Genomic DNA, 27,798 nt, shown 5'->3' on the forward strand with positions numbered 1-27,798 from the left:
CGATTTGTATTACAGTCAGGGCACGTTTGCCATGCCGTCCTCTGTTAACCTCCTCTCTTCCTGCTCCTCTCCCCAGTGACGTCACAGCGGCGAGGGGAGCTGTCCTCGCGCACAGTGCTGCTGCTGCTGCTGCTCAAACAAGATGGCTGTGCGGGCGACAGGAGCGGCGAGCTGAGGGCAACTAGAAAAGTGAAGAGAGGGTATTATCCCCGTGAGGCCATTAACCGCCAATAAGGCAACACCTTTACGGAGCGACCCGGCAGCTTTTTTGTGACAAGACTTGTCCATCTTTTCTACAAATCTGGCTAGTAGTCAGACGGAGCGAGCCAACAAATCACGGAGTAGCCAGGCAAGCTGCTCACCGGAGGACAACCGGGAACCCTCACGGCACTTACAGAGATGTCCCTGCTATGTGTGGGAGGTAAGACGCAGAATCTCAGCTTGCTTGGTGTAACACTTGGTCGTGTTTTTTAAGCACTGCACCAATCCGTCTGACGGGGTATCAGCTTGAAAGAAAAGTCTTGTTTCTCCGTGCTGTATATGGATTGTTGGCAAAGCCTGTCACGTCTATTTACAAACGACAATCACACCTGTGACACATTCTTTTACGTCTCACTGTTGTAATTCATCCACGGAAGTAGATGTGTGTGTGTATGAGAGAGAGGGGGACAGAGAGCGACAGAGATAGGTTAACTCCGTTCAGTATCGTCAAAGTACCACAAGCTGCCGAGTTATGAACGAACGTATACTTAGACCGCCGTATCCTGCTCAGGCTACTAACGTTAGTCTTGCGGTTGTTTCCCTTGTGTGTGTGTGTGTGTCTTCCACTATGTTAATTGATGCGTGGGCTGACCGACACGAACAAGACGTGGAAAAGCCCCTGCCTCTACCGCGTTGCCGCTGCAGTTTCCGCCTCCTTCCGCCACTCCGCTGTAGTCGTGAGGGAATACTCGTAGCCTGCTGGAGGTGCGCGTCACTTCTCAACGCCCCCTCCCTTGAAGCGATGCGTCATCTCTTCCCACCCAACTTCCCGGCCCACCTCCCTCCCCTCCCTTCCCAAAAAACATAAACCAAAAAAAAAACACCTGATGCTGATATTTCCTCTCACACGATTAACGAAGAAGTCAGGTGACCCCCTCCTCCGTCTTCTTTGACGCTAGTCAGACACATGTTTGCAAAAGTTGTTTGATACTGAAATACATTTCTCTTCTTAAAAAAAGCTGCAGCAGATCCAAAAATAGAAAATTGTGCTGGTCAGGAGCTTAAAGCTCTAAATGCATGCATGCTTTTAAAAAGTACAAGAACCACACTATTGGTGAATCTCGGCATGACAGTCCTGAATGGTTTGGGTCAGATGCACTGGACCGGTTGCTGGACAAATTCCAGTTTGTTTCCAAGGCCTTGCCAGTGTGCCTTGAACAAGGCATTGGAGCTTTAACTGTGTGTGCGGTTCATGCATTTGCACATCTCTTCCTAGTTACATATAGTATGCATGCCCATTTGATGTCCTTTTGTGTGTGCGTATATACGGTATATGCAGTATATACAAGGGTCTGATTTAATCGGCCGATTATAGCCATTGGAGAATAATCAGTAATTGGACACAAGTTGGTTGATTGATGCTCATTGTGTTTGTGTGTGTGCGTTTTCTTTGGGTACTCCCACTTCCTCCCACATTCCCAAAGTATGCATGTAACTGGATATAACTGGAGACTTTAAATTATCCATTAGGTGTGAATGGTTGTGTTGTTGGCTGGCGGCCAGTCCAGAATGTACCCCGCCTTTTGCCCAAAGTCAGCTGGGAGCGTACCGCAGCGTACCCCCGCAACTCCAGTGAGGACAATCGGCATATAAAATTGATGGCTGGATGAATAATGGGCGGGGCTGCCTATACTCTCTGTCCTATATGCTATCGCTTAATGCCTTGACTTTTCGCTGACCTAAAATATGTACAGTGTAGGAAATGGGACATTAAGTCACAAAGAAGTCTTTTCCCCAGATTGGACAGGCACAGTGCAAAATGGATTGAAACCCCACCAGTCCATAAGGTAGATTGTCCTGTGCAAGGCAGACCGAACAGGAGACGGTTTCATGTACTGTTACATCCCTAATCTCCATTTGCCTACAATAAATACATCAAGAATGTGGTCCTGGACATGCTTTGAATAAAAAAGTGTCCTGATGTAACTTGCAATGGAAATAAAGCCACATGGATCACCTGTCTTTTGCTGCAAATCGAGCAAATTCATTGTCCACCTACAGGTCTCCTGGCTCTAAATGTGAATGATAGCTGTGGTGTGTCAGAGCTCCTGGTCTTGATTGTAGGTGTAATGGTGGAAACGTAGGGAGGCAAGGAGCTGTAAAAGGGGTTTCAAAGTCACCTCATATGCGTCATTATAGATGCCACCCTACCTCATCTCATCCCGCCATGGTCCACCCATTGACTGTCCCTGCACAGAGTCAGACCCAGGTGTCATTAAACCCTTGGAGTTATCCATTCATAAAGGCGCGCTGCGGCGGCTGTCAGAGATGTAGACTACGAGACTTGGCAGAGTGCCTTGCTTCTGTTCCTGTTACATCATTCATGCTTACCTGACTGGAGCTATTTTTGGCATCCACAGTACTTGGGCTTCTTGAAGAGGTTGCGTTTCTTCACAGTATCTGTCAACAAAGCAGAAACATTTTACTTGAAAACATGGCTTGTTTTTCAGACAATATTCAGTATTAAATACTTACTCCTTATTTCTAAAATCACAAATACTTAAACTTGCTGATATATTCATTCATTTTCTACCGCTTTTTCCTCACGAGGGTCGCGGGGGTTGCTGGAGCCTATCCCACCTGTCTTCGGGCGAGAGGCGGGGCACACCCTGGACTGATCGCCAGCCAATCACAGGGCACATATAGACAAACATTCACCATTCACACTTCACACAACATTCATACCTATGGACAATTTGGAGTCGCCAATTAACCTAGCATGTTTTTGGAATGTGGGAGGAAACCGGAGTACCCGGAGAAAACCCATGCGTGCACATGCAAACTCCACACAGAGATGCCCGAGGGTGGAATTGAACCCTGGTCTCCTAGCTGTGAGGTCTGCGCACTAACCACTAGACCGCCGTGCCGATATAGTTAATCTTCAAACAGGTAAAATAATGCATAAGGCTAAAAATAACAAATTACCTAAAAATGTCATCCAATACTTCTCTACAAGAGAGGAGAAATATGATCTCAGGGAAGAACTAAATTTGAAACACTTATATGCTAGGACTGCTAGTTAAAAAGCCATAGCTTTTCAGTATGTGGAATCAAACTATGGAATGGATTGAGTAAGTCCCTCAAACAATGCACAACGATGAGCCAATTCAAGAAACAATACAAGCAGTTGATGTTTTCTAAATACAAGGATGAAGAGTCTTGAACCAGTCATGATGTGCTATATATATCACTATATTGACACTTACTATGGTACACATTATGTCATTGGATGCTCATATCACCTTGTACTTTGGTACATGACAAAAAAAAAACAAAACAAAAAAATAATAATAAAATAACTAAAACTTAAACTATATCAGGAAAGCAGGAAGTGAACAAATGTAACAGTTACTGATTGCAAAAGTACCAGATGGAGGGGTAGGATTTAATAAGCTTTGTTTCTTCCTCCTCCTTTTGGACATGTGGAACAGTGAACTGATTATGTGATGCACTCAATTGTAATCTGATGCATGTTCAAATGAAATAAAACCATTACCATTACCAAATAAAATTCCTAGCTCTGTGTTGTCTCTCATCCCTGTCAAAGCTTGTGAAGCACCAGTTATTAAGGCTTTGATTTAATGTTTTACATCGGTCATCAATCTTCATCAAGCTATTGTTTGGGATTATGGCAGAAGTCAGGTTTGTAAACATGGAATTTTAAATAGATTTCATATGAGTGTATTCACTAATCTGTAATAAAACATTAATTCACAAAAGCTGTGTTGGTGTTAAAGAAAATGTGTCATTTTTAACTGTGCATCTGTGCTGGATTAACATGCAGAGGCTGATTTCCTTCAGCCAGTAAATCAGACACTAATGAACACAATTCTTCAGCAAAGTCATTTTTTTCCTGGCTGTGATCTGTTTATATTTTTAGTCTGTTTCTCTATGACTCATGTCAGCCTTTGTTTTATTGTTGGCTTCATCTTATCGCAAATGCCCGCTCCCTGTTTTACATTCTTCAACAGTACATGGAGCTCGCTTGATGTTGAGCCCGGTTTGCTGTGTCAGGTATTCCATGAATGAAAGCCCTGCAAGTAAAAGCAGGGTTTCGTGCATACAAATGTGTGAGCCTCTTTTCACTATGCTTTTTTTTTTTTTAAATAAGAGAGTGAAATACTGGATCTAGCCTACTCACCCATGACCTGCTTCCAGGAAATTTATCCATATGTTATGGCCCCTCACAGGCACATGTTTATGGGTTCAAGTTCATGTAGTGCAGTGCAGTGTATGTTGGCCGTTGTGCTCTCTGCTTGGGTACGTGTGGCGAAATACAGTATTGTTAATGGAGGCTCATGGACATTTCCTGTGGTAACTCACCCTGTCATAGAGATTTATGATCTTGAACCATAATTAAGCTTCAGCTTTTCACAGTTGAAAATCCAATTCCGGTTCATATTGATTCTTCTCATGTGCTGATATATTTTTAGTTCTCTTTTGATTGTAGTACTAAATACAGTGATCTTAGAAGGATGTTGGGATAGTGTGTATGTGTGTGTTAAATTACATTAAATCTAATCTAATAAAGATTTAGATTTGAATGTAACATCTTATATTTGTATCCTACAGTATGTTCATATAAAAACCTGTACCCACACACATAAACATCTACATGTTAATGTGTTTAAAGGAATGGTATTTTGTTTATCATCAGTGCTGCAGGTACAGGTGAGTGAACTGCAGATGTGTGTGTGTACATAAGTGCTTGTTGATGTAGCTTGCAAAACACAAAAGTGTTTTGCTGACTAGGAGTAATTCTGTATTTATGTTTCATTTTGTGCTGGTTACTATGGTGATGTAGTGGTGTGTCCGGCCACGGCCACTATGAGTGAAGGTAATATTGGTATTACAGCACATGCCTTGTGGGTGATAAAAGTAAAAGCTCGGTTACATAATACGGGCACTTTGGATGCCATTTGTATGTTTGTGTGCATGATGTGTGCACTCTTGCAGAGTGTCGTTGAGATCTTGTAGTGCAAGTGTGTGGCGGAAAGCAGCAGTTAGTGGGACATTAAAAATGTATGCCTGCGCTTCGTCAAAGCTGGTAAAACCGTGCTGCAGCAGTGAGGGCATTCACTACAGACTAAAAAGCCCACTGATGTGTTATGTTTGATGAAAAGGGAACAAAACTTGAATCAAAACATTTGATTTATGCCAGAGGCTCAGCACATTTTGCACAGCATTTCAACAGCACTCTATTGTCATACAAACCCATTGTGAACACTGTACATAAAGTATTTGTCTTTTATTTTCCTGTAATTACAGTAGATGTCACTTTGATAAGGTGTAAGAGGATAGCTGCCTATGTTTACCAGTCAACGGCAACATGCGTGACAAGAAGTAACATACCTAAATTGCATGTTTTGGAGGAAATGAAGACAGATTGTGTTCCCGTTTGTGATTTTGTCCCTCTGTATGGTTCCACAGTGAAGAAAGCCAAGCTGGATGGACCCCAAGGTAAGTCATGACTGTACATCGCATGCATGAATAGATTCGCTGCTAAACAATATGGCAGTAATAGAATAGGGCGTCAATTTAAGTCAATACAATACAATACATGTAGTCTGTCTTTTTGGTTGTTGCCTTGTCATGTCCCCAGATTAAAGAATCTTTTACCCTCTCTTTTTTTGACAGAAAAGTTCAACACTTATGTGACTCTTAAGGTACAAAATGTGAAGAGCACAACCATTGCTGTCAGGGGCAACCTGCCCAGCTGGGAGCAAGACTTCATGTTGTGAGTCTTTCACTGTCCTCTCTGTGACGCTCGCTTTACTACAACTGATGCTTTTCCTTTCTTTCGCTCATGTTACTCTCCACTTCAGCTGCTTGAGCACATCAGATTTTCTTTTTTCCCACCTCTTACCGCCATCTTTCTTCTTATCTTCCTTTTTAATTCCGCCACCCCAAGTGTCATACATCCCTGAGTTGTTGCACAAGGTTTTTGGTTTCCACATCTGCCTCATTGTTCTATGCCACATTCTCCTTCTAAGCCTTGGCTCTCGGCCTGATAATTCTCTGCTTGGGTGCTTCTTGTAAATACAACTTTTTGATCTTCATATGCTCTTTCTACTTCCATGCATTGTTACCATCCTTTTACACGAGTTTGTTTTGCTTGTACCTCAATAACTATTGGAATAATTGAAATCACTAAAGCATTACACAACACAGGATTTTGTGTGGTATCGACATGGCAGCAGCATATGGGTGATAGATGGTGAGAATTTAACACGTAGGCTGCAGCAAGCAGGCTGACTGCGGAGTCCTGTGCATTAGTATGATGCTCGGAGGCGTGGAGCCTTGTTCTGGGGTTGCATCACTGAAGCTCTTAGTCATGTACTGCAGTGTGTGTTGTCTCTTATGTAATGTTTGGGTAGTAGAGAGAGGCTCCGCTGTCCTTCAAAATGACTTAAAATCACTCTCCCCTCGACAGGCACCAGCCCTATTTCTTAATTAAAGTTCCTACCACCTCCTTCCAAGCGTGTGATAGCATCGTCTCCTCCACTGGCTACACCATAGTTTGTCCTGCCTTCATTCATCACCCTCATCCTCTTCTCTCCTGGCCCCTATAAAATACCTTATATCACAATTTGCTTTGGTTTACACACATGTATGTCAACCCTGTGAGTATTTGTGTGTTCATTTGTTACATGCTTTCCCAATTATTCCCCCCTTTTTCATTGTAGTGAAATCAACCGCTTAGACCTGGGTCTAACAGTTGAAGTGTGGAACAAAGGCTTAATCTGGGATACCATGGTCGGCACTGTGTGGATTCCCCTCCACAGCATCAGGCAGTCAAATGAGGTTGGCCACGAACTCACCTCACCGGAAAAATATTGTTGATCACCCATGTTTTGGTGACTCTCTACCCATTTTCACTGTACACACAGGAAGGACCAGGCCAATGGCTCACACTGGACTCCCAAGTCATCATGGCTGATAATGAGATTTGCGGCACCAAAGATCCCACGCTCCACGTCGTGTTGCTCGACACACGGTTTGAGCTACCTCTTGGTGAGCGCATTGGTTCTGTAGTTTGCGATATATCTATATCAAGGGTGTGCAAACTACATCCCCGGGGCCACATCTGGCCTGTCAAGCATTTCAATATCACTCCAATATCATTTTTAACATCCAAGATGATTCGTGGGTAGGGTTGGTCATCATAGGTAACAGTGAAGCATTGTCCAATATTTTTTCACTTTACTGTATGTCCCTTCTCCAACCTCCCTTTCTCCTTATTTAGTATTTTGCCTGATTTTTAGGGTCTATATGCTCTATAAGCTTTGACTGACCTACTTTTCATGCAGTGTTGCATGCTGGATGTGTGTCATTGATGGTTTGTGTTCTTTCCACCTCATCGATCACCCTGTGTTCCTTTTAACATTGATTAGGTGTTATTTTCCTCCTGTTTCCCCTTACTCCAGGCAATACTGAACACCCGACTCCTTCATTTGCAGAGCTGCCCTATTTATAGTTGCATGGCTCTAGAGCTTCAACTTAAAAAGGGCCTGCTTGCAAAGTCCTTTCATTCTGCTCAAGGAAATTGCCTATTTTTGTCTCGATCACATGAGCTAATATAACATACAGTGGAACCTGAAAACATCAAACAGAACTCATTTGTCACAGTTTGTGACGCTTGTTGACTTCGAGGTTGTGATAATTCTCAACAATTTTCCCATATTAAATTAAGTAAAATCAATTTAAGAGAGAATTTTGCTTGTTCTCCAAATTGGGGGCTTTTGACTTCTGAGGTTCTACGATTGACTAAAACTCCAATATGAAAATGTGATAAATGATGTAGGTGATTTTCTGTCAAAAATGTCTCACCTGAGTGCGCCTTTGTTTTTCAGACATCCCAGAGGATGAGGCGAGGTATTGGGCCAAAAAACTGGAGCAACTTAACGCAATGAGGGACCAAGATGTAAGCTTTTACTGTATTTACCATCCCAACATTTTCACAGGTCCTTGCATTTGAAGAACAAACCAACGTGATTAATTGGTGCTCTAATTGTTTTACATCTAATTTATCTGCAGTACTCATACCAAGAGGAGCAGGAACGTCCACTTCGGGTTCCAAGTACTCAGTGCTGTAAGTGACCATTCATTGTTTGTCTTTTGTTAGTGCTGAACAAGAGATTATGGATTTGGTTGTGGACAGATTGCTTTAGTGAACATTATGTGCATAACCACACATGGGTTATTGTGTGGTTGAAGTGCCAACAGTCAGCGTCGCCACACTATATCGGATCAATAGCTGGATCAGGTGTCCACAGGCAAGCTCCTGCAGGATGCTGCTGTGCTTTGACCGTCGTCTCAGTCTGCTGAGTTTGCTGAGCCAACTGTCTGCGGGTGGTGGGAAGAGAGTGTTGGCACTCACTTTTCCACTCTTGCGCTCATTCAGAGAAAGCCAGAATGCCTGCTTATGTATGAATATCATTGTGATTCATGGATGATTCTTACACAATTCTATTTCATTGCAGGTAATTGGAGTTTATGGGGAGACCAACAGAGTGAGTGGACATTGAGAATTTGGAGCACACACGTTTTTATTGTAATATTGGGTAGAATGTCCCTAAATTCATCTTTACACAATAGTTTAAGCTTTGACAATGTCTATAAATGTATTATGTTGGGGGTATTGTAAATAAATAAATAAATGGTTATTCGCTAAAGGTTGCAACTGGACTTGTTGGTTTCACCTTTAATGCAAAATGCTTCTTCAGTCACAGCAGAAGAAGATGGTGAAAGGGCTGCATCTGCTGTCTTCTTCGACGTTTGCGAGACAATGATTAATAAGGATAGATGATTAATAGATAGTAGTCCCAATTCTAACCACATCAGCACTATTAAAGATTCTCATCACTACCCTAATGGTCCATTCCAAGCAGCAATAGATTATGCTCAGGCAAATGGAAAATGAAAGTGAGGATTTTCACCTAAGGTCAATTGACTGTATGTGTTAAAGTGCCACAAGTCCAGTTGCATCCTTCAATTGTGTGTTATGTGTTGGTATAGATGATGACCCAGACAGTGCTGTGGATGACCGAGACAGCGACTATCGCAGTGAAACCAGTAACAGCATCCCCCCTCCATACTACAGTACATCCCAGCCCAATGCTTCTGTCCACCAGTATCCCATCAGCCACCAGCACAGGAACTCCAGGAACCTTTCATACCCACGCTCGACCAACAATCATGACCTTGAATACAACCATCAGAGGACTGTTAGGTATGTGCCTGTCTTTGTCTGGTAACCTGTCATTGATGTCATTAATGGGCCTAATTTACAAGTGGTACTTTATAGTTTAGTTATGTTTTATCTTCGTTATCGGCCACTTGTCAAGCCTCTTTGTTGATTCCTTATCATTACATCCACTGTTTATCAACCATTACCATTGCTCAGTACATTTCTGCTGCACTAAAAATAAGAGTGATGGACACAACAAATAAAGAAGTTCAAGTGGGAAATTACAGCCCGAGTTCTTGTTAGTATTTTGCTGAAAATAGTCAATGAATTTCTGCCATACAACATGTGCCTTTGTGAGCCCTCAATGGGCCGAGCAGACTAAATGTGATTTGTCTTTCATTGTTGTTTACTCCACTGTTAGATTTCTCACCACTTATTGACATATCTTGCACGGACTGGGAGTGAAACTGTGCAGCCCTCTACCTCTGTCTTTATGAATAATTCAAAATGCAATCTAATGGTCAATACGGCACGAAAGATTAGCAGCTTGCGTGAATGTATTGGACGGGGCTACCTCCGCACACCCTGGCACATTCTTCATTCCTCCTCTCTGCTACTTTGCCTCAGTGTTCACTCATCCTTTCCTCTCATCATTCTCTCTCTTTCTCGCCACATCCAGCCTCCCTTATTCACCTTTTAATAGCCCCATTCTTTCTAGTGCAAATTCATTTCCCCTATTTTGCTGTGTTTCATGATACATGTTCTTTTTCCTCTGCCAACTTCTGTTCCAGTCTATTTCATACCTAGTGAATTCTCACCTCTATTTCTTTTTTCCAGCCCCACTGGGAGCTATGCATCATCTGCAGAGTTGAGTCGATGCAGCAGTCAGCTGAGCGAGGAAGACTATGGCGGCGAGTATGGAGAAAGGGACCCGTATGACGAGAATGACTCCTACCACTCCTGCCACTCCTCAGTCAGCTACAGCAAAGGATCCCCAGACTGGGACCCTGATGAGACCCAGGGGGCATACAGTGATGAAGGTGGCTACAGCAAAGATGGAGGTGAGGAAGCAGCTCTGTATGAAGAAGAAGATGGAGGATTGTACGAGGTAGAAGAGGAGGGCCTTTATGAGGATGAAGACTTGATGTATGATGATGAAGATTTATACAATTTGGATGGAAATCTTAGTGAAGATATGGAACCTCCATTCACGCCCACCCCAACATCAACTGCCGTGCCAGCTCTTGAGGTACAAAACTCCAGACCTCCGTTGGAGAAACAACCATCGTTACACCAACAGCAGCCCCCTGCACAACCTTCAAGTCAAATGTCCAGCCAGAGTGCTGTAGGTGTTGGCCCATCAGCACAACCTCCTTCTGGTCAGCAAACCTCTCAAACGCCCAAACAGCCCCAAACACAGGCACAGCAAGCTCCATCTGCCACTTCCTTTTTCTCAATGGCCAAACCTCTAACCGCTGCAGTCACCGGTTTGGCCTCCACGTTCCTGTCCTCTGTTCCCACTGCCCAGCCTACCCAGTCTCATCCCCCAGCTTCAGCCGCTTCTGAACAACACCAGTCTGCAGCAGCTAACACTCTACCACCATCTCACCCTGCCACTATAGCTGCAACTCAACCTTCCTCTGCTGTCATGGGTCCTTCTTCTCAACAGTCGACAGATTCTGCTCAGCCAACGTCTCTGTCTAATGGTTCAGCCACAGCACAGTCGCCTGCACCAGTGGACCAGGGTCTCCAAATGGAAGAGATGCCTTGGTTGGAGGAGGAAACTATACAAGAGGAGACTAGGGTGTCTCCTGACCCCCCAGAGGAGAATCTTAGCATGGATGAGAAAGATTACATTGAAACAAGCAGACCACAAACCCCAGAGGAAAAAGAGATGACACCTGAGAGGTAGAAGAGCACTATAGTGTATATTAATCACCAGCACACACAGACACGAGTCACATCCAAAAATATGCTCTCTTTCAGTCCTCCAATTATGGAGGAGCCCAAAGAGCCAGTGGATCCTGCAGTTCGAGCCAAAGAGAACTGGCTAAGACTCTACAACAAAGTCTTAGATCAGCTTCGGGAGGTAAGTGCACAACTATCCAGGGGGGTTGCTTGGCCCAGTACCGGTGCTGAAGCCCCCTGCGTCCCCATCTACAGAGCCACAAGTTTAATGAAAAATATATAAGTTTCAGAGACTCTAAAGCTGTCTCCCAAGTCTTTGAAATATGTATGTGAAGTGCATTAGTTATTTATGTTAAAAAACACGGTACCGAAAGTTATGAGCTTCTATTGGGATGCTGTTTGTAGTTTGAAATCACAAAGCATGTGGAAAGTGTTTCATCAGTAAATCAACTATTTTCATCATTTTAGTAAAATGACAATTGGTGACTTGACAGACAGTAAACTTGTAGCAATGACGTTTGACTGCCTGATGTAGCTGCTTTATTTAACTGTACACATTGAGTTTGCTTTATTGTTTTGCACTTGCATTATCCACATATTTTGTTGCTGTTCATTTTTTTTTAATTCAGTTGTGCAGAGGATTAATCACTTGCTTCAATGTTTATGTTGTATGTCACGTTTCTTTCTACACTTTGTTTTTGTGCCTGCCCACTTTGTTTTTGTTCCAGTTTCATGTCATTACCATAGTGGCGCTCGCATGCACTTTTCTCGGCCATCATTGGAGCATGTTGACAGGTAGGTGCAAGCTGCTGGTCCAGAGACACTGAAAGTCAATTCTGTTTTGTTCAAACAAATCTTTATTATTATTAAATTCCACATCGTTTGTCTTTTGATAGCTGTTTCACATTATTATTAGCAATTAGTAATTAAGGCTTAATGTTTTAGTCGGGTAAACATAATTATATAGATAGAATAACAGAAAAATAGCATAGTGTTTTTTTTCGCCTGATCTAATTGCAAATTAATGGAAATCATCTCTCTTCTTCAGGCACGAGGAGAAACCTCCAGCTCGCTCTGGTTCGGTAAAGGAGGGTGAGTATTCCTAAAAGAAAACAATCATTGTATTTGTGTCTGATTCCATTGTTGGAATTGTGATCCACTTGAATAATTGCACACCATCAAATAAATCGGGCGTGACAGCTTTAAAATATACTTTTGTGTATGTGAAGTACATTAAGTCTCTCGTTTTTTTATTACCTCCATCAGTTTTGTGGTATTTTTCGAAAAAGCTAATAAGTTGGAGTGGACTGATGGGACTTAGCTGACAAGTCATTAGTAAATGAGGCAGACCTGACATTAGTCAGCAGCTTTTCTAAAAGCAAAAACAAAAAACACCTGGTTGCATTAAACCAAATGAAAGAGTAGCGCAATAATCCATAAAAATGTGTGTTCGGTTGTATTTATTTATTTATTTTTTAAATGACCTTGCGGGATATCTTTACTTTCTGATTGCACTTGTGGAAAAATATGATGATGGGTCTCCCCTTTTGTATTCAGGATGGGAGGTGCACTTTACAGTATTGACAGCATGCCAGACCTCCGTAAGAGGAAAGCCATTCCTCTTGTCAGGGATTTGGTAAGATATTCTCACACACGCGCATGGATGAATGTCATTTGCTGAATAAGATGTCTACACTTGGGTTAATTTGTAGATGAATTGAGCTCTCAATCAGAGGTCCTTCAGAGGTCTTTCCAGGACAACTAAACTTAGGATGCCCTTTCTTTCCCCATGTATTATGTTAATGAGCCCATCTAATTCTTTCAATTGTTACATTTATTATTGTGTTTGTAAAAAATAGTAAATCTGGTCATACAAATTGTGCACCACTTACTTGAGACCCTTATTTTTGAGATGTGTCACAGCATCTGTGGTGACAATATAAAAATATAAATTGAAAATCACAGAATTTTTAATAAAATCACTGTCAAATATGATTAAACTACTTTTGCTTTCTTTGCCTTCACTCTTGATCTGATCCCTGCTTTGTAACACCAGGCAATGGTAAGTCCCCTATCACTTGCGTCTATGAAATGTACATTTGAATACCACACTCTCGTTGTCCACCCGTGATAAAGCCTCTTTTTTCCTCATCAGTCTCTAGTACAAAACTCTCGGAAAGCTGGAATTACCTCCGCCATGGCCTCAACCACTCTTGGAAATGAAGAATTGGTGGGTTTCTTTGTCTCTCATTTCTCTTACTACATCTGTTCAGCACTTGTGTCCCTCCTTAAAATTCCTCTCTGTGTTTTTTGCAGAAGAGTCATGTTTATAAGAAAACCCTGCAGGCTCTAATCTACCCCATCTCCTCCACTACGCCGCACAATTTTGAAGTGTGGACAGCCACCACCCCCACCTACTGTTATGAATGTGAAGGCTTGCTGTGGGGTATTGCTCGACAAGGCATGCGCTGCTCAGAGTGTGGCGTCAAATGTCACGAAAAGTGCCAGGATCTTCTAAATGCCGACTGTCTACAGAGTAAGACAGATGCTTTCACATCTGGTTGCTCAAAATGCACACAACTATATATATACACAAGCTATCAAGAACCTTTGTTTCGTATTTTAGCTCATACTATATTCTTCTGCCCAATGAAACATATTGTGGCGATGGCGCTCATTGCCACGCTAATGTAATTTAATTGATGCACTCCTCCCCCTCTCCCTTCTCCCATCTGTCTCATTAGGGGCTGCGGAGAAAAGTTCCAAGCATGGAGCAGAGGACCGAACCCAAAACATCATCATGGTCCTAAAGGACCGCATGAAGATCAGAGAAAGGAACAAACCTGAAATCTTTGAGCAAATCCAGGAAGTGTTTGGCCTTGACAAATCAACACATGCAACCCACATGAAACAGATTAAGCAGAGCGTGCTTGATGGGACCTCCAAATGGTCTGCAAAAATAAGCATCACTGGTGAGATTAAATGCAATAAGATTGGTTTTCAATGTAGCATATCTCATCACGTAGTGTAAACATGTATCGCTATTTTCCTTAGTGGTGTGTGCCCAAGGACTTCAGGCTAAAGACAAAACTGGTTCGAGTGATCCATATGTCACAGTCCAAGTGGGAAAGACCAAGAAAAGAACAAAAACGATATATGGCAACCTCAACCCAGTTTGGGAAGAGAACTTTCACTTGTGAGTACAATAATTACAGTTTTTTTTATTAGTTGACTTTTTATTGTTAAAATGTGTTTTTTACATGTGTGAAAAACTGATTGTGCCACCATTAGCAGCAACAACTGCAATCAAGCAGTTGCGATAACTTGCAGTGAGTCTCTTACAGTGCTGTAGAGGAATTTGCAGAATTGATGCAATTAAGGCACATTAGTGGTACTCAGTTAGTGCAAAAATTGTAGGATTTGTTATGTTAACATTTGTGTTTTCTAACTATGCCTCTGGCGCATGCAGCGAATGCCATAACTCATCTGACCGCATCAAGGTACGAGTATGGGATGAGGACGACGATATAAAATCTCGTGTGAAACAGAGGTTCAAACGCGAGAGCGATGACTTTCTTGGTCAAACCATCATTGAAGTCCGTACGCTGAGCGGGGAGATGGACGTGTGGTACAACCTGGGTGAGTTCCAAAGTAGATGAAACGGCAGTGAAAGGAGATATACTTTATAACGGAGATAACAACTCTTTTTAAATGCAAGCGCCAACTGACAAAGCATGTGTTGTGTATCTTACTTGCATCTGACAGACAAGAGGACAGATAAGTCTGCTGTGTCTGGAGCCATCCGCATGCATATCAGCGTGGAGATTAAAGGAGAGGAGACTGTGGCTCCTTATCATGTCCAGTACACTTGTCTTCATGAGGTCAGGCTCATTATGGTGGTTAGATTAGCATTTTAACTTTACAAGACGTAAATACTAAATATTTACCAAGCGTGAGTTGGTTTAATCCAGAGATCATACTATATTTGTTAAAATTCTCATTAATGGCCTACCTTAAAAGAGGTTGCATTTATAAACATTGTTAATAAGTGGCCAGAAGTGTATTTTAAGTGTGGGTAAGAAGTACATTAATGGCATTATTATGCCGTATTGAAAACAGAATTACAAATGGATGTTCTGAAAAGCACATCAGGTCTGTCTGTAAGCAGTAACACAGTTTAAAAGGAACATTTTATGTTGACCCAGCAAAAATCTGGCCTGTAACGGTTACCAAAGATTAACATGTGCATATCTCTGTATTTTTTAATCTGTTTAGCATCTGTTCCAATACACTACTGAGGAGCAAAATGGTGGTGTGGTGAAGATCCCTGATGCTAAAGGAGACGATGCCTGGAAGGTGTACTTTGAGGAAACAGCTCAGGAGATTGTGGATGAGTTTGCCATGCGCTACGGAGTCGAGTCCATATACCAGGCTATGACGTCAGTGCTGCTAATAGAGTTTAAGCTCAACAGTCGTGAGATACATTACATGCTCAATGTTGTTGTTTACCTCTTCATATCCACAGCCACTTTGCCTGCTTGTCATCTAAATACATGTGCCCCGGGGTGCCTGCTGTGATGAGCACCTTACTTGCCAACATCAACGCTTACTATGCTCACACCACCCAGTCGTCCAACAATGTTTCTGCCTCCGACAGATTTGCTGCTTCAAACTTTGGCGTGAGTCCCTGACACAATGTGTAAAATGTTGTCTTCATTCAAACATATATTATTTAAATTCCTACTATAATACCCATGTTGTTAGCTTGATCATGCAATACACATAAAATCTTCATCTTGGTGAGTTCAAAGATGTGGCCCGCCCATTTCTGCAAACATTGACTCACCTGAGCTCTATGTGATCGGGCGTAGACGAGTTAAATGGTGTCAACTGATGTATCAGCTGTGCTGTGTTTCTTAGAGCTGTGGTTATTTTTGGTTTGTTTTTTTTAGAAGGAGAGGTTTGTCAAGTTGCTGGATCAGCTACACAACTCCCTGAGGATTGACCTCTCCATGTACCGGGTACTGAATTCTGTTCACTTAATGTTGGGCAATACCATTCCTAATAATCTTGTATAGCAATATGTCTGTCTTAATAGAGGTATACGTGTAACATATACCAAGTTTGTCCATTTTCAGCATAGTCACTGTTTGTTTGTGAATTTACTTTCAGAATAATTTTCCTGCGAGCAGTCCTGAAAGACTCCAAGACCTCAAGTCTACTGTGGACCTGCTGACTAGCATCACATTCTTCAGGATGAAGGCAAGAGTTTTTTTTTTATTTTTATTTTAGTGCTAAAACTCAGCACGACATTGTATGCTCCTTTCCAGCACTTTCTGTGAAATAGCCTGAAGGCCTTGCTGAGAAGGAGCCTAGCATTAGCCTATCCAAACGGAAACTATTAGTGACAAAAACAAACTGTGTGTCTGTTGTTGGTTTTTTTATTTTATTTTAAGGGAACACACACTGTTAGTCAAATTTGCCTTGTCACATTTCTTGATAAGTAATCACATGTATTGAGGAAAAGACTGAATAAACACACATCCAGAAGTTAGATGACACAGTCCTGTCCATGGCAGTCTAATTTAATCTAACGAGAGTAACTGTTTTTACATAGTCATAGACTCATGTAATATCAAGATTCCTTCAAATTTCAAAAACTAAAACCTCTAAAGTGATTTGAATATCACAGACATACAGATTCTGATCATATCAGGTAAACTAACCAATCAGGGCTCTCTTACAGGCTTGAGTTACATATATGCTGTTATATTGTTGGGGTTTGTATAGGTCCAAGAACTGCAAAGTCCCCCCAGGGCGAGCCAGGTTGTGAAGGACTGCGTGAAAGCCTGTCTCAATTCCACCTATGAGTACATTTTCAACAACTGTCACGACCTCTACAATAGAGAATATCAGACAGATCCTGTAAGTCGGACATGTTTAACAAGCTTTTTTAAGGCAGCACCTTCAAGCATGTTGAGCAGCTAATATTTGGGAACAATGGTAATGTTCTTGTGTTTGCTAATGTGAACGTGTGACCTCCTTGTCCCTAGTCAAAGGCGGTCCCTCCAGATGAGCAGGGTCCTAGTGTCAAGAACCTGGACTTCTGGTCCAAACTCATCACACTCATTGTGTCCATTATAGAGGAGGATAAAAACTCATACACTCCCTGCCTTAACCAGTAAGTTTCTCTTGAAGAAAACTGAATGGCGTTATCTTGATACAGATATTTTTGGACACCACGGTTTTTGACAAAAATGTTGCTTAAACTATGTCTCGCAACTAACAAACTAGTCAAGGTCCCATAAAAAGCCTCCATGCATCTCCATGTGTATCTGAGCAGCATGTTTCCTTGTGTAGGTTTCCACAGGAACTAAATGTGGGAAAGATCAGTGCTGAGGTCATGTGGAATATGTTTGCTCAAGACATGAAATACGCCATGGAAGGTCAGCACAGCTTCAGTGACATTTCAGTAGGCTGGGAGGGGACATTTTTTGTGTGCCTTGAGAAACTTGTTTTAAAAATGGAAAATGTCCTTTTTTTTCTCCTTTGGTATTTAGAGCATGAGAAGCACCGCCTTTGTAAAAGCGCAGATTATATGAACTTGCACTTCAAGGTGAAGTGGCTTTATAACGAGTACTGCAAGGAACTGCCCACTTTCCAGAAACATGTACCTGAATATCCAGCGTAAGTGCTTTTATATATAGAATCCTCCTACTTTTAGCAGCAAAACACAAAGACTCATGCTTCCCTCCCATTTATTCTTTACACTGCAGATGGTTCGAGCCATTTGTCATCATGTGGCTCGATGAAAACGAGGAAGTATCAAGGGATTTCCTACATGGAGCTCTGGAGAGGGACAAAAAAGATGGGGTAAGCATCCTTCTGTTGCGCTCATCTCCACACATGGCCTAACATCGCTAGACACAAAATACCTGATATTAGAGATGAGATAGAATAATATAGCATGCGCTAAATTGATGATCTTACAAAAAGGCAAGCAATTTTTACCCAATCATCTCCAAATGTGGTGCACATATACCGTACCTGTAGCAGGTTGAATTTCCAGGAAGTAGCCGCTCTGTTGATTAAAGCCCTTCCTGATCTGTATTTACCTTATCAATGAAGCTTCAAATTATGATATAACCACAAAAAAGTTTCCCCATTGCTTGTTAAACTTACAAATCAGCATGGATGAAGTTTAATGTATAGGTCAGGAGTCAAGGCAGCACCCAGCAAATCATGGAAAAACTTGTAGAAGTGCTCCATGCACCCTGACTGTGAGGATGGCGTATCAATAATCAATCACATTCAATTATCATCAGCAGTTCCGACTTTAAACTGTATTACAAATAGCCCAAACCAACCTGTTCGAAAAGTTTGCACTCACAGAAGACTAAGCGCTGCTAAACTTCCTGAGTCAGCAATAAAATGTAACAGCACTAATGTATTCATGCATGTCTCATGGAAATTCGGGTAGTTCACAGACCCCCTGATTCAGCACATTGTAGGCTGAGAGGCTCAGGCTGAAGACCCCAAAGCAATCAATAATGAGTCAGTTACCAGAGGCAAATGCAAAACGAAAACATCGCTGCAGAGAGACACACATCAATGTGCGCACACAAACGTTTGATAAAACACACACACATTCATCACACGCCGACTTGGCCCAGTTGGCTCTACATATCACACCACAAAAAGGTCAATGCGAAGCAGCTGAACATCGTCCCGTCTCATGTGTCAGGAGCCCTGTGGGTCCAATTACTGTCACCTAAGGCAGCTTCTGCTGTACCGTGTCAGCGAAACAGCAAACCCCATCACATACTGTAACACTGCACTTCTGAGGCAACAGCTGGATTCTTAAATGAGGGCCCTGCCCTCCATCAGGACCCTCTGATCATCTCTGAGATAGAGGCCACAATGAGGAGAATGAAGGATGAAAGAAAGAGACAAGCCAGCTCAAGAGTCTCTTTAATTGGGGATTGGACCTCCTCATATTAAGTGCTCTTGTTCTTTCTTCTTGTTCTGCAGTTCCAGGTCACCTCCGAGCACGCTTTGTTCTCCTGCTCTGTGGTGGACGTGTTCTCTCAGCTCAATCAGAGCTTTGAAATCATCCGCAAACTGGAGTGTCCCGACCCTCAGATTGTTGGCAACTACATGAAGAGATTTGCTAAGGTGACCTTCATCGCTCTCAGCAGAACAGTTCATGATCATTTATCTCCCTGTCCTGGTGCTCATGGTATTATTCTCTCTGTTTCTTAGACCATTGGCAATGTCTTGTTGTCCTACGCTGACATCATAGCCAAGGAATTTCCAAATCATGTGAAGAAGGAGAAAGTGGTAAGTCGCATTGCCACAACATTAGGTACACCTGTGGAATATCACGGTTTGACTGTATTAATTACTGGCATCATACATCTACATACGAGGGGCAAACTATTAGAACATTTAATACAGCTCTTGTATTGCAATACATTTACACATGCAAGTGTACCTAATGTTGCGACTGTTAAGTTTGTGGGCGCAAGCTGGGCTTCTTCATTTTGGCACAAATGATCCTTTCTTAAGTGTCATTGGCATGGCTGGTTGCGGTGTTTCAAAGTGAATTAAATCTGTGTAATTATCTGAATGTTGTGGACGTTGGGGGTGGGGGGTGGGGGGGTGGGGGGGGGTGCGGGCAGCACTCCCAGAGAGACCAAGCGCCTCAGAGGAGGATTTAATGAGTGAACACTCCAGCTTTGCATCGCCATTTGTTTTTGCCAAAGAAGCAAAGAGGACTAGTGTGGACCCTTACAACCAAATACTGGGAACACACGGATGAAAAGAAGAGGCTGTGAAATTATTTCTCTCCTTTTTTTACCCTGCAGCCATGCATCATCATCAATAACATCCAGCAGCTCCGAGTTCAGCTGGAGAAAATGTTTGAGGCGATGGGAGGCAAAGATGTGAGTACCATCCGTGGACAATTTCAGTAAGAAATGATATGATATGGTCTTTGTATTCATCCTATGAATATTTCACCAGCTCAATGTGGAGGCGAGTGACTTCCTGAAAGAGCTCCAGAACAAACTCAACAGCGTCATGGACGACCTCAGCCGTATCTTTGCTGTCAGGTTGGTCATCTGGCCGATTGCCCAGAGCTTCGCTATTTGAGAAGCAAAAGTTCAATAACAAGGATCCTTCTGTCTGCGGTGCCGCAGTTTCCAGCCCCAAATCGAGGACAACGTCAGACAGATGGGGGATATCCTTGCACAGGTCAAAGGTCAGACCGTGCCGGCCAATGGCACCGTAGTTCAGGAAGCAGACAATGTTCTGCAACCCATCATGGATTTCCTGGACAGCAAGTGAGTGTGACTGGGTGTTAAAAATAGAAGGTGCCGCCACAGTGTGTTTTCATGGCATCACAATGCTAACAGGCACTTCTTTTGTGCCTTTCTTTCAGCCTGTCGCTGTTTGCAAAAATCTGTGAGAAGACCGTTTTGAAGAGAGTGCTGAAGGAGCTGTGGAAACTGGTGATGAACACCATGGAGAAAACCATTGTGCTTCCAACGCTCACGGACCAGACGGTGTGTGATCCTATTAACGCTCTTTTCTCTCTAGTTCTTTTCCAAGTTTCTCCACAAAGTAACTTGACACATTTAATTGAATCCCTTCTTTATTGACCGTCTTACCATCATTCTTCCCTTAGGTTATTGTAAGTAAACCATCTTGTCTCTAAGCATGGACAAACATCACTAACTTCTACAGAACGTCTTAGCACCGCACACTACACAGTTAGAATCCTGATCATGCACTTATTTTCAAATGATTCCCAACTAAGGATCGACTGATACATCAGGACGATATTTGCGTTTTTTCCTTGTATCGGTATCGGCCAATACGCGTGTGGGTTCGCCGATTTATTTTTCCACCGCACGATTTACAGTCAGGCATCCGGTCAGAGGACCCCGCAACACACGTAGTTGCGGTACCCCACCCCCACTGTTGAATCACATCAAGGGCACAATTTCAAAAGTAATAGAATTAGCTTGCTTGTAACACTTTACTAAGCCCATCACATTTCACTGGGTGATCGCTAGGCATAACAGTTTAAGTCACGGTGGGACAACAAGAAAGCCCAAAAACGTCACATACCAACGCAACAGACGAATAAAAGCACTCTCACTAGTTGAGCAGAACAAGAATGAACAACTATGCAACTTTAATTAAGTGTGGAGGCGGGGGGGTCTCACTGCGGAGGAGCAGTCATCACATGGATGCTAGATAAATTTAAACTAGGACAGAAATGTTTTGCACATGGTTGAATATTTCTTCCTTTTAAAGTTGATAATGCCGTTTAAATGTGTGTTTAAGAAAGTGTTTACATTTCAATCAATATTTGTTTAAACATGAGACCTGTAATATTTGTTATTATGGTCATTTTTTCATGTAAATTGAGGGATCAAAAGCAGTATCGGCCACAAATATCGGCCCAAGCTAAATCGGCCATCGGCTAAGGGTGATGGAAAAAAATCGGTATCGGCATCGGCCCCAAAAAAAAAACCATATCGGTCGATCCCTATTCCCAACACTTTCCTTCCAAATTACAGACCTTTTCCTTCACACAGAATCCCCTCTGTATTACCCTTGAGCAAGTCAATAGACCTCAACTTTCACTCAAGCTGCACTTTGTTCCCAGTATGTCACAGAAACCAATGCTATGCTATGCTATGTTCACCATCCTGACACTCAACACGCTCTGTATTTTCAAGTGTTTGTCTCTCGTCTGTCTCTCAGGGCACTCAGATGATCTTTAATGCTGCTAAGGAATTGGGCCAACTGTCAAAGCTCAAGGTAATAAGGTTACATCCAGAACATCGAGGTGCCGGAAACGGTGCGCTCATACTTGTCCTCTTGCAGGAGCACATGGGCCGAGAGGAGGCCAAAGCGCTGACACCCAAACAGTGTGCAGTCATAGAGCTAGCACTAGACACCATTAAGGTACTGGGTTTTGGACGGCTAACAGCTCCAATGCATTAAGTGTGCAAATGTGGCCTCTCAATAATGTGGCGTTATTTTATAGCAATACTTCCATGCTGGCGGCGTGGGCCTGAAAAAAACCTTCTTGGAGAAGAGTCCAGACCTTGCATCTCTGCGATACGCCTTGTCTCTGTACACGCAGGCCACCGACAAACTCATCAGGAAGTTTGTCCTCTCACAGAACGCTCAGGGTACAACAATCTACACAATCTATATGTCACTCAAGTACACCGCTGTTAGTTCATGTCATTCATTAGGATTATGGGATTAAAAACACGTGCTTTCCTGCAGTGGCGGAGGGGAATGTTTCTTTTATTGCTTTCAGCCAGGGGTCTCAAACTCAATTTACTTGGGGGCCACTGGAGCTCGGGTCTGGGTGAGACTGGGCCGCATCAGGTTCTCCCAAAAACAAACAAAAAAAACCACATTTATTAAAAACAAAAAAATTTTAAAAACTTTGCTTTGGTTCCAATTTTCCACAATAAAAGCTCTGATAAAACATTCCACTGTTCTCAAATATCTTACTTTTTATTTTTCTACACAAAATAAGATGAAAAATAAATAAACAAATCAAGAATAAAGAAAATCAATCAATCAGTAATAAATAAATATAATAATAATAATAAAACGGCAAATAATAAAAACTTAAGAAACCACATATAGTTGGTGGGTAGACAAATTATTTTTTTCAGATTAAAATGAACAAAGCATTATTAGAGCCCTGTAGACATGACAAAACACGACTATAGTCACATTTATATTCTTTTTACAACATATTGCGCAGGGTCTTGAGACACATGCTAACTCGCAAACTAGAGAGCTAGCGACCTAAACGGTAGCCTTCAAGTTATTTCCATTAAACTTAAATAGCCAAAAACTTACCACTTCCACACGGATAGGGAGGATAACAATTAACAGTTATTTAACCTTTAACATGAACATTAATCAAACGTAATAATTTTTTCTGGGTACATGATACCATACAGCATCCATATCAAACTTGCGCACTAACATTAAACTTTCATATCAAGGCGGGGGCCTCAAACTAGTGTCCTGCATGCCGCGTGTTTGAGACCCCTGCTTTAAGCACTGCTGCTTTCACAATATACTTGGTGAAGCCATTCCACAATAAAATATATTTCATTTCAGGCAAGAACATATATTTAATAAATGGCGCCTTTTAGTAGAAACACGTACGTTTGTTATCATGGTTTTCATTCTCCCATTCCCACTATGTCCCCTCAGTCCACGGAGGCAAAGGAATCCGCTGCACACCAAATGAAGACACACCACCAGAAAAACGTATGTGGGAACCTTGCATGTTTTATCACATTAATCACATCCTAGAGGATGGATGGGTGGATGTGTGGGTGGGTGGATGGGTGGGTTGGGTGAAGCAACACCGGGCACGCTACTTGGCTACAATAGTGGAGTTGCTGTTGATTCAGTCTCAGAACAACAGAACCAATGTTGTAATAGCAGTAAGGAGCAAACTGATTTTAGTAGCGCAGCCAATATCTTAAAGAGGAAATGCAGCAAATGTAGTTAAATGCCATCCTTAGCTGTTATGCTACTAATGCTAATACTACTGCAGTATTCAGAAAACCTGTGGTACTTGTTACTTAAGGCAAGTACATTTTATCATTATCACTTCAAGAAGAAGAAAAGTGATGTGAAAGCACTTTGGAACGATTGCTGCATCATCCAAAACACAATGCACTGAAATGGACGTCTTTTTTGCAGCCTCAGGGGTCGACGCAGTTGGCGAGGTGGTCATGCACGTTGACATTCTACCTCAACCTAACGGCGAGCACAAGATCAGCATTAAAGGTAAGCGGCGACATCCCGCAAACATCTGTCCCTGTTTCTTTCCTCTGTTGTGGTCCCGCTTTAAGTCGTGTTGTTTCTGTAGTGGTGGCTGCTAATGACCTGAAATGGAGGGCGCAAGGTTTCCGGCCCTTCGTGGAGGTCTACATCATCGGGCCTCACCTTAGCGACAAGAAAAGGAAGTTTGCCACCAAGTCCAAGAATAACAGCTGGTCACCCAAATTCAATGAGAGCTACCAGTAGTGAGTATCTGCTCATATCAGATGAATGGAACGGATGAACATCTGTCAGCTGTGGTTGACCTCAATATAAGAAGGGATGGGCTTGTTTATTTCTTTCACATCTTTATCAACGGAAAAGTTACGTGAAGGAACATGATTACATTTGCAAAACTCAGCATGTCCGAGTAGAAGAATAGGAATCCTCTTGTCTTACCCACCTTTGACATGTTTCATTTGCTTACACTTTTTCACACAGTCCAAAGAAAAAGGGAGAAACAAAACTGTTAACAGAAAGATAAGCTTATTGATTACTTTTCATTTTAATCTTATTTTATCTTTAATATTTGAATTTTAAAAAATAAATGTGTTGTATTCATCCTATCTACTACTTTTATTAAATGTTGATGTTATTTTATTTTTCTAAAACATTTTTGTTTATAAAAAAGATGCATTATTAAAGATGTGATTACTTTTATTAAATTGATTTTTTATTTGAATAAATGTTAAAATAAAGTTTAACATTTTTTTATCTTGAACGTTTTTATTAAAAAATATGCAGAAAAATTATGAACAAGTGATACATTATTTTAGTTTTATTTAAAAAAATAATGAAGTTAAAAATGTATTATGTTTTCATTTTTATTTTAATAAAAATGCTCAACTAAGGGTTAAAATTTAATCTTTACTTGAACTATTTTACTTAAAAATAGGGCTAACATTTTTTCAAGTGATATATTATTTTATTTTAATTTTTTTATAAGATAGAAGTGTATTACTTTAAATTAATTATTAAATGTGGATGTTTAATTTGAAATAAAAATGTTAAATATGCAATAAGTAAAAAAAAGAAATGTATGTTTAAATCTTTATGATTATTTAAAATAATTCCTCACTTTTATTCCATTTAAATCTTATTTTATTTGGTCTTTTATTTTTCAAAATAAAAATGTTACAATGTGTGACTTTTTTTTACATTTGAATCTTATTTTAAAAATAAAGAGAAAATCCAATAAGTCATCATTAATATTTTTTTAAAGATGTAAAATAATGATAATAAAATAAAAATAGAATAAAAGCAGGGGTATTAATTTATTTTAATATCCTCCTGGATGACTGAAATAGCAACTATTGTGTATTTCAGCTGTTGTTTGATGACTGCTTCACTGTTGATGGTTAAAGTCCAACTAGAGGAGTACATCTCCCGCTACATCCAGGAAGCTATCTTTCAATGTTCTTGAAACTGACCCCCCCCCCCCCCCCCCCCCATGTGCTTTCAGCTCACTGGGCACGGAGGTGGGTCCGGAGAGTTACGAGCTGCAGGTGTGCGTGAAGGACTACTGCTTCGCCAGGGAGGACCGCACGGTGGGCGTGGCCGTGCTGCAGGTGAAGGACATCGCCAACAAGGGCAGCGTCACGTGCTGGCTGCCGCTGGGCCGCCGCGTGCACATGGACGAGACGGGGCTGACGGTGCTGCGCATCCTCTCGCAGCGCAACAACGACGACGTCGCCAAAGAGTTTGTCAAGCTCAAGTCGGACCAGCGCTCGGCCGAGGAGGGGCGGAGCTGAGGGGCGGTAACGCAAAAAGCACACAGCTGCTCTGTTGTAAATAGACCCGCGTACGTAAAAGAGGGGGATATCTTTCTATCCATTCATTTGGACAAAAAAAAAAACAACCTTTGCTTCAGGTTTTAGCCACTCATCCTAGCCGCACCTTTTTCTACCGCCCACGCTTCCACGCCACAAGACCCCTGTGAATACTTGGAGGATGACCACTTTGCACTTTGACCTCCCTGCGTGACCAGGAGAGCATCTCTATGTCATTTTGTCTGTCTGTGAGTGTGTGTGTGTGTGTGAGTGTGTGTGTGTGTCGTTCTTCCACGCCTGCGTCTCCTGTCCACAGGCCTGAGATCAGCTTCATACGCAATCGCTTCGACCCGGGTCCACATCGCCGTGCTCTGATTAACGTCCCGCATGTTATAAACCTTCCTACCAACACTGTGATTGACTTGCTGTAACCATAGCAACCGTTCACTTCTTCCCGCTACCGACGGGCCGCCTCCCATCCTTGCCCCGGCGTGAGCATGATGCGTCCTCTGTTTGGGATCTGCGGTGTTGCGTTTCCTCGAGGAGCAATACACGCAGCGTGGAGCACAGACGTGACACTCCAGTGCACATTTACTATTTAAAGGGCTACAAGACCCCCCCCCGCCCCCACCCCCCTCTCCCCCTCTGCCATACAAACACGCCCATCTTGGATGAAGGCGAGAGTTCAGAGATTGCGAGCAATACGTACGCGCTGTCAATCAAACAATTGCTGTTTTGTGTTGCGTCTGCACCCGTTTGTCATTTTAAGAAGTCATGTGGTTTTCATGTCCTTAAGTGACCGTTTGCCTTGAGAAGGACCAAATTTGCACGAAGCATAAGCGCTTATTCATTTTTTATTTCAAAGAAGAGAAGCCATCGGAGTCACCGCCAAGCATTAATGACGTCATCTTTGATGTTCACCGCAAAAACCGCCATCATCCGGCTTGTCTTGTGGTCCGAATAATGATGTCATTGACTGTCACGTGTACTGTATGTACATGTACATGTACTCGATACTGTTCGGTTCTACCAAATACTATAACGCTGAATGTTATGTTTGTGCAAGTGTCCAGTCAAAGAGGAGCACACTCGGCCACCGCGCAGTGACATAGTCGTCTTGTGTGGTCATCTATAATGTGCCAGCAGGGGGCTCACACCTGCTTCATGTCATGTAAACACGGGACAAACACAGCAATCTACGCTCAAGCACAAAGGGCCACCATGTCAGATGACACATGCATGCGTGCACGCAGACATCATGGAATGCATCGAACGCCGGCCACCTTTGTGAATAGAAATCACAGCTGCATGATGGGAGATTTCATGTGCCAGCGAGCGTCTCTTTTTCATATTCTTTTCCTGCGTCCATTTTTTTTTTATGATTCTTAGTTGCTGTATTGTTATTCAATGCTAAATCACCCGTTTTGTGTTTCCAGATAGGCTTGTGTATTTGTCACCTGTATCCAATATGAATGTAGTGTGAACACAGAATTCGCATGAGAGGATTATTTTCTACTGAGGATGTTTCTAATTTCTTTCCTATCATAAAGGATTGTTCTTTAAAAGAAGAGGAAGTGGACCTGGAATGCAGCCTGTCTGATCTGCTTCCGATTAAAAAGGACATTTGTGTCACATTTTGGCTGTTTTGGAATTTCTTGTGATCGACTAGAAAACAACATTTAGGTGGTACAAAAGTGGATTAAGTTGGGGTGCTGGAGCCTATCCCAGCTGTCTTCGGGCGAGAGGTGGGGTACACCCTGGACTGGTCGCCAGCCAATCACAGGGCAC

General features: G+C 42.2%; 1 protein-coding gene across 1 annotated transcript; it reads left to right on the forward strand.

Moving 5' to 3' along the window:
* The first annotated feature begins 76 nt into the window (after positions 1-76).
* LOC131125077 (protein unc-13 homolog A-like) lies at positions 77-27,644 on the forward strand. The gene is made up of 42 exons (XM_058066227.2): positions 77-421; positions 5,692-5,721; positions 5,899-5,998; positions 6,948-7,065; positions 7,152-7,275; positions 8,115-8,185; positions 8,299-8,353; positions 8,745-8,774; positions 9,280-9,493; positions 10,289-11,359; positions 11,438-11,540; positions 12,408-12,451; positions 12,917-12,995; positions 13,416-13,421; positions 13,515-13,589; positions 13,676-13,895; positions 14,104-14,331; positions 14,414-14,555; positions 14,829-14,998; positions 15,125-15,240; positions 15,635-15,798; positions 15,885-16,038; positions 16,312-16,380; positions 16,532-16,621; positions 17,150-17,284; positions 17,413-17,540; positions 17,720-17,805; positions 17,920-18,046; positions 18,136-18,232; positions 19,391-19,534; positions 19,622-19,699; positions 20,227-20,304; positions 20,384-20,472; positions 20,560-20,703; positions 20,802-20,925; positions 22,136-22,192; positions 22,259-22,339; positions 22,422-22,569; positions 23,624-23,680; positions 24,122-24,208; positions 24,291-24,447; positions 25,704-27,644. The coding sequence occupies exons 1-42, from the start codon at positions 400-402 to the stop codon at positions 25,990-25,992; spliced, it is 5,601 nt and encodes a 1,866-aa protein (XP_057922210.2). The 5' UTR covers positions 77-399; the 3' UTR covers positions 25,993-27,644.
* The last annotated feature ends 154 nt before the right edge of the window (positions 27,645-27,798 follow it).

Source organism: Doryrhamphus excisus, linkage group LG6, assembly GCF_037039965.1.
Source record: "Doryrhamphus excisus strain RoL-2023G ecotype Guam linkage group LG6, RoL_Dexc_Guam_v1.1, whole genome shotgun sequence".
In the NCBI taxonomy this organism is placed as follows: domain Eukaryota; kingdom Metazoa; phylum Chordata; class Actinopteri; order Syngnathiformes; family Syngnathidae; genus Doryrhamphus; species Doryrhamphus excisus.